At 44.5% G+C, this 7,256-nt stretch overlaps 1 protein-coding gene across 2 annotated transcripts; it reads left to right on the top strand.

Annotated features, from left to right (window-relative positions):
• Positions 1 to 2,187: 2,187 nt before the first annotated feature.
• On the top strand, positions 2,188 to 5,628 carry LOC308472937 (uncharacterized protein). 2 transcript variants are annotated; one of them, XM_080998228.1, is made up of 3 exons: positions 2,188 to 2,354; positions 4,298 to 4,417; positions 5,441 to 5,628. In XM_080998228.1, exons 1-3 carry the CDS (start codon positions 2,291 to 2,293, stop codon positions 5,605 to 5,607), a joined length of 351 nt encoding a protein of 116 aa, XP_080854354.1. In that variant the 5' UTR covers positions 2,188 to 2,290; the 3' UTR covers positions 5,608 to 5,628. The 2 variants fall into 2 exon arrangements, with proteins under 2 accessions (XP_080854354.1, XP_080854355.1); XM_080998229.1 differs by having other exon boundaries at positions 2,190 to 2,354; positions 4,301 to 4,417.
• Positions 5,629 to 7,256: the final 1,628 nt, after the last annotated feature.

Below are 7,256 nucleotides of genomic sequence, written 5' to 3'. Positions count from 1 at the left end.
CCAACCGTTGTGAGGTGCAGCCCATCGCTTGCCAGAAGTCCATCTTCAAGAAACTGCAGTCCGTGATCTAAGAATCCAAACCGTTCCTGTTTACACCATTTGCGAAGCCAGCTGTTCACTTCCACTATTTTCCCCTCTCTCCCTGGGCCACGTCGTTCAACTGGGAGGACAGATGAGATGACAATTTGTGCATTTAATTGCTTCAATTTCCTGCCCAGAGCCTCGTAGTCTCTTTTGATCTTCTGGAGGCTATTGCTTGCAGTGTCATTGGTTCCCACATGAACCAAGAGGAAGGGGTATTTGTCAGTGGGTTTTATGATTCCTTGCAGTCGTTCAGTTACATCTTGGATCTTAGCCCCGGGGAGACAGCACACTTCCCGAGACATCTTGTCAGACCCACAGATCACTGCTTCTGTTCCCCTCAGTAGAGAATCCCCTATCACCACTACACGCCTCCTCTTAGGTTTGGTCGGGGTTCTTCCGTGAGCTGTCCGCTCCAAGGTCGCCTGCACATTCCCTGAGGACTGACTTTGCTGCTCGTCTTCATATACCTGATCGACTGTAATGAGGGAGAGATCCTCAAATGGAGTCTGCTCTTCATCTTCCATGCTAGGGGAGAGGACCTCAAAGCGATTGTGTATTTCTAAACAATCAGAGCGAACCCTGGGCCTCCTACTTCTTTGAGTCACGTTTCTCCATATATCTGGCTCCTGTGTTGGTGAACTAGCGTCCTTCTCAGGGGAGTCCCCTGTCTCCTCCTTGGTGGAGACGGTGTGCTCTGTTGCTTCCAAGAAGAGCTCCAGCTGTCTAATTCTTTGGAGCGTAGCTACACGTTCCTCCAGTTGCTGGACTTTGTCTTTTAAGAGGGCAATCAACATGCAATTGCTGCAGGTAAAGCTGCCTGCGACCTTTGGCAAGATGGCAAACATTGCGCAGGAACCACAGGCGACTGCAGCTGTTCCCTCCCCCTCCATCTTGAGAACGTGTCGTTGGGGGTGGCTACAGCGGTCCTCCATCATAAAAAGCGTGAAGACAGGAAAAATAACTCCCCCCACAAAAAAAACCTAGGTCTCCCCCAACAAACGTTTGAGACTAGCTCCCCTAAATCTAAAAGATGGATCAAACTGCCACTGCTCTGCAAGCTCTGATAAGCTCCTCCCACAGCTAATCACCTGCCTCAACAGAAACCCTGCCCCCTCTGACTTTTGCACAGGGAGAGCAGCCAATCAGCCACAAAGAAACACACACACACACAAGAAAACCCGTTTTGCTCCTTCTTCAACTGCTGCCCTGCAAGCTCTGATCCCAGTCCATGGGATTCTCAAGAGTCTCCTCCAGCACCACAGTTCAAAAGCATCAATTCTTCGGTGATCAGCCTTCTTTATGGTCCAGCTCTCACTTCCATACATCACTACTGGGAAAACCATGGCTTTTACTATACGGACCTTTGTTGGCAAGGTGATGTCTCTGCTTTTTAAGATGTTGTCTAGGTTTGCCATCGCCTTTCTGCCAAGGAGCAGCCGTCTTTTCGTGACTGCTGACATCATCTGCAGTGATCATAGAGCCCAAGAAAGTAAAATCTCTCACTGCCTCCATTTCTTCCCCTTCTATTTGCCAGGAGGTTACTGATTAGGCATTGGTAAACCTGGTTTCAGTGACCCTGGAGGGGTTGATGTGCATCAGCAGGGCTCCCCCTACTGATGGTTAACCCTTGTGAGACTTCCTGCAGGCAGACAGGAGTCAGATATAGTTGGTTCAATTCCAATCCCTAAGCCAATACTGCTCACATTGGCTAACCAATAAAGTTGTGGCCTAAATTTTGCCCATATATGGTGTCCATCTGTTATTATTCAACATAAGGGGGAAGCCTCGGGGTCTTGGCATGCAATTACATTCAGTCGCAAGATAGCATTGGAGTGGGGAATGTTTTTATGTGTGGGCATTATTTATAAACTTTAGTAGGAACAGTTCTGGATCAGGATCTGGAGCAAATATGAAATGCTGTAACTCATTCAAATTAATTTTAAAAATAGGATTCATAGTTAATTATATACACGTAAATGCACTTATAATTGTGGGGTTGTATCTATTACAGCTTCTTATTTTGTCCACAAGTGGGCTGATAGGACCACACTGCAGTCTCTTTGATCCTCTTCAGGGGACATGATGTTCTCTTGGATTCTTTTGGAGATGTCTCTTCATGGGGATAAAAGGAAGCCTCTTCTCCAGTTTGCTGAAAGCCAGTGTGACTTGAGCTGTGCTGTGACCACAGAACCCTCTCGATTCCAAGATGGCCCCGAAGAATCAGATCCTGCTCCTTGCAATATCTGCCTTTCTTCTCCTCACATCTGGAGGTAAGGGCCATTGACAAGGGATCGGAGAAGGATTTTCACACAGAAAGCAATTCCTAAGCGAAGACCTGGCAAAGAAAGGAATCTCATTTCAAAAAATGGAGAAAAAAATTTCAAAAAATTGGCAGGGCCAATTTAGGCGTGATATTTGTTTGTTGTAGAAAAACATGAGGGAAATTTAGCCAAATATTCAATCCAATCCAGCTGCATGTAAAAAATTATCTGCTGGAATTCAGTGTCTATATATGTATGCAGAAAGCTGGCACAGTACAGGCAAAAGATAGGAGTTCAGTAAATCATAAGGTAGGTTCCAACTGAGGATGTTTCACCCCTCCCATTGCAAGAATCTGCTGACAATGTTTCAGAAAGGAGGGGACGAATTTTGCTCCTCGCTTCTTCCGCTCCAGCCTGTGGGGGTCTGAGTGTATATAGATAAGGTGACTGCTCAAGCAGCTGTAACACTCATGCAATCCAGCGTCTCCGATTAGTTTTTAGTTAGTTTATGCAGTAGCTGTAGAGAATAAATGAAGTTATACTTCAGAGCTGTCGTTCGTGTGGTTCATACCTGCTGTGCTCCGCTGACTTTTGGAACTGAGTTTGGTGCTCACAGCTCTAAGTTGTGAGTCCACAGCACTTAGACCTGCTCCATGCAGTGGAAGGTCTCTGGAAGTGCTTTCCCAGCTCACCTGGCCCAGTCAGGGCTGAAGAGGTTGAGCCCAGTTGTTGGCACTGGCTCAAAGGTGAAGCTGACACCAACAAAGTCATCTGTTAGTGCAAGGATTTCTGCCTCAGATGCAACCTGTTGCTTGCTCAGTGCTCATGGCCCATGTGCAAGTCCTCTCTCTATTCTGATCACTTCCTCTAGTCATTCAACCTCTTTCTTCCTTAGTGTTCCTTAACTACATTCCTCTTCTTGTCGTGCCAGTTGAAGCTGGCACAGAACAGGCAAAAGACAGGAGTTCAGTAAATCATAAAGTTGGTTCCAGCAAAGCCATCCCATTAGTGCAAGGATTTCTGCCTCAGATGCAACCTATTGCTTGACACAGCTCAGTGCTCATGGCCAGGGTCCAAGACCTCTCTCCATTCTGATCACTTCCTCTGGTCACTCAACCTCTTTGTTCCTTAGTGTTCCTTAACAACATTCCTCTTCTTGTCTGTCAGCCCACTCAACCTCACAGCTTAAACTTCCCTGTTATGTTCTTTCTCTAGTCAAGTGTTCTTCAAACTTGGGTCAGCAGATGTTGTTGGGTGGATAACATCCTCTCAATCTCCCTAGTCAGCTTAGCCAAGGGTCAGGGTCCAGAGATGATGGGAGCTGCACTCCAACAACATTTAAGGATCCATAGTCAAAATAAAAAAAATCCTTCCAGTAGCACCTTTAAGACCAACTAAGTTAGTTCTTGGTATGAGCTTTCGTGTGCAAGCACACTTCTTCAGATACACTGAAACAGAAGTTGCCAGATCCTTCTATATAGTGAGAAGGTGGGGAGGGGTATTACTCAGAAGGGTGGTGGGAATGGGAGATTGGCAGATAGCTGAGATGAGCCTGCATCATAACTTAGTTGGTCTTAAAGGTGCTACTGGAAGGATTTTTTTTATTTTGACTATGGCAGACCAACACGGCTACCTATCTGTAAGGATCCATAGTTGAAGAACAATGCTCTTGTTCCTTTGATCCACAGACTTCAGTCAAGATGAGTTTCTACTTCCTCACAAAAGCTAAATTCTTTACGCAGTGGCATGACAGTGACTCAGCCAGAAGGGAAAGCCCAGGGATGATGAAAATGGGTGACATTTCACCTGGATGACCCCTGGCCTCAGGGTTTCTTTTCTGCTGTATACATGAAGTATTGTAACAAAATTTGTCAGCTAAGGTTGTTTGGTCCTTTCTTAGCTGAGATTTGGGTTGGCAAGAGATTTGATCATGTACATTTTGTCTTCCCAAGCAGATGCTTTGTTATGTACAAAAGGCAAAACCAATGTTGTAACCAGTGAGGCTGGTGAACGAACTGCCTGTGAAGTGCCGTCTGGACCACATGCCTGCATTACCATGCAGGAGTTTAGAGGTAAGCTATATTCCGGAACTCCAACTGCATATACCCAAACTGTTGGAACTCATCTCCCCAAACTTTCTCTTCTTTTGTTTTTATAAAAGAAAGAGGGAATTCTTGCTGCAAAAATACTAGTGTTCTCTCAAAAGATGGTGAGGGGGGAATACAGTCCCAGAAGCCCACTGTTAGGCATCTCCTTCTTCCTGCCTATTGAAGAAGCACAGCACAGTCTCAGATCCTCCCACTTTGGAGGATTTGAGCCTGGATGGTTGGTTTTTGCACTTTCATGAATGTCTTCCTTGCATGCAGGGAATCTTTTTGCAAAGCAGCAGAACTGCACAGGATCCTCCCACATAAAGACAAGCTAGACTGATCCTGCAAGGTGCACACCTTGGTCCAAAGTACAGCATGTTTGTCTTGGGCCAGGGTTAAAGTCCTCTCTGAGCAGTGGACCCTTTTCCCCTTATCTCATCTCTGGAGGAAGGAGAATGCGAGTAGCTTACTCAAGGTGTATCTCATGAGGACATGCAAATTTTAGACATTTTATGTTGGCTGGTTTTAAGGGGGGGACAACCCACGATCCACTTTATTTATTTATTTTTAATTGATTTCTTGACAACAACAAAAAGTGCAAACAAGCAAAACAAATTATCAGAATTTTAAACCATATAGCATCACAGCCTGGAAGACCAAAATACAAAGATACAGTGTGCCTCCAAAGGGACAATAAAATATGAACTCGAACTCATATAAAGATTCCTTTTACAAATAATAAAGAGTATTCGCCATCTGTGAGTTCCATTATTATTGAGAATAAAAGTTCAATATAGCCTTAAATGAGCCAGCCATTTGCGTATACTGATGACACAAAGCGCTCGTGTGCCTCAGTACAAGTATAGGAAATAAAATATATGAAATATATGGAAAAAGTCATTTGAGCTGTGCCTTTAAGATACTTTCGTTTATGAGATACCTATTCAAGAAGGGCAATTTGTCAAACCCTTTCTTTCCTTATTTTCTCTCTGGATCTCGTTCTAGGAGGAACGCTGTCTGTAATACACCAAGACTGCTGTTTCAACTGTAAGCCACCTGTAACTAGTACATTTTGTGATATCAATACAGAATTTCCAGAAAACGACGCGGCCATCAAAATTGACTGCTGTGACGACCGTGACTATTGTAATATAATTGGAGATGGGCAATAAACTAAACATGCATGGACCCTTTCCTTTCGACCACTTGTTCTTTCTCCCAATCAGATATCATAAAGATCCCACAGGTAGAACTTGTGAAACACACTCTTTGTGAGACTGCATCTGAAGATGGAGCGAAACCTTCAGTTTCTTGAACGATGTAGTCACCTGGTCATTCAATTTGTAAACTTTGCTAAGTCTCAAGCATTTTTGAAGGGAGATACTTTAGTTTAAAATGAATTATAGTAATTAATATCTAATCCAGAAGTAATTCCAAATGATAATAATAATAATAATAATAATAATAATAATAATAATAATATCCCTCCCATGTTTCTATAAGAGGACAGCCAGCCCCACTTGAGCAGTTTCCCACTCTCTCTCCTGTTGTCAAGAGGACATTCCAAGGAGATGCCCCAACAACCCTGATAGAATCATCTGTCTGTTCTGAGCATGCCCAGACCTGTTTTCATGAAGGCCAGATCTCCCTAGCTTTCAGCATGGAGAAAACTTTGAGCATGCTCTAGCAACAGGAAACACAAGGTCAGATGTATGTGATGCAGAAAGTTGCACTGGCAGTAAAACTTGGTTTTGTTACCAAGTGGTGAAAGCTCCTAAATATTCGTATATGAACTCAAGAATGGCTGGTGAGAGTCTTGTGGTTCAGCTGGAGCAACCAGCTCAAACCTCTTCACACGCTGTGATTCTCAGGTAGACTGAAGGGGAACAATAGGCTTGATTAACATTCCCTCCCAAAGTAAGCTAAACCTGGCAGGACAGCTTACTGTATGGTCCTGAAAGACCTACATTGGCTCCCAGTATGTTTCAGAGCACAATTCAAAGTGTTGGTGCTGACCTTTAAAGCACTACACGGCCTTGACCTGAAAGAGTGTCTCCATCCCCATCATTCTGCCCAGACATTGAGGTTCAGCTCCCAGGGTCTTCTGCTGGTTCTTTCACTGCAAAAAGTGAGGTTACAGGGAACCAGGCAGAGGGCCTTCTCAGTAGTGGCACCCACCCTGTGGAATGCCCTCCCATCAGATTTCAAGGAAATAAACAACTATTTGACTTTTAGAAGACGTCTGAAGGCAGCCCTGTTTAGGGAGGTTTTTAGGGATTGATGTTTTATTGTGTTTTTAATATTCTGTTGGAAGCCGCCCAGAGTGGCTGGGGAAACTCAGCCAGGTGGGCGGGGTATAAATAAATTATGATGATGATGATGATGATGATGCCCTTGATGCATTAATTAGACATAAGCATGTTGGTTATGTGAGGCTGGTTATCCCACAGTTTCCCTGGAGGGTCAGTGAGAGAGTAAGCATGGCAGAGTGTGCTGTATTTGACTCCACCAGAGCATTTACATAGCACTGGCCTCCTAGCTCCGACTCATCCTCTGAGTAATTTGCAGCATCTCCACTGCTGGAAAGTCAGGTAAACACTTCTCCTCCCTGAAGGCTGCCACCTGCACATTCTGAGCCCCCAAAGAGCAATAGAACTGTGAGGTGGGCATGAACCTTTTCAAAGAATTCTGAACATCCTGGTGAAGAATGATGGAGACATGTCAGGGAAAACATTTAGACTGAAGCGAGGAAGCGAGGATTGGTTATACACTCAATTAAAAAGCACATCTCCACAGAACTGAGAGATTGCCAAACCAATTT

The sequence above is a fragment of the Podarcis pityusensis genome (genome assembly GCF_964106645.2).
Source record: "Podarcis pityusensis genome assembly, chromosome: 3".
Classification (NCBI taxonomy): domain Eukaryota; kingdom Metazoa; phylum Chordata; class Lepidosauria; order Squamata; family Lacertidae; genus Podarcis; species Podarcis pityusensis.
This window is presented reverse-complemented; position numbering and strand designations above follow the sequence as displayed.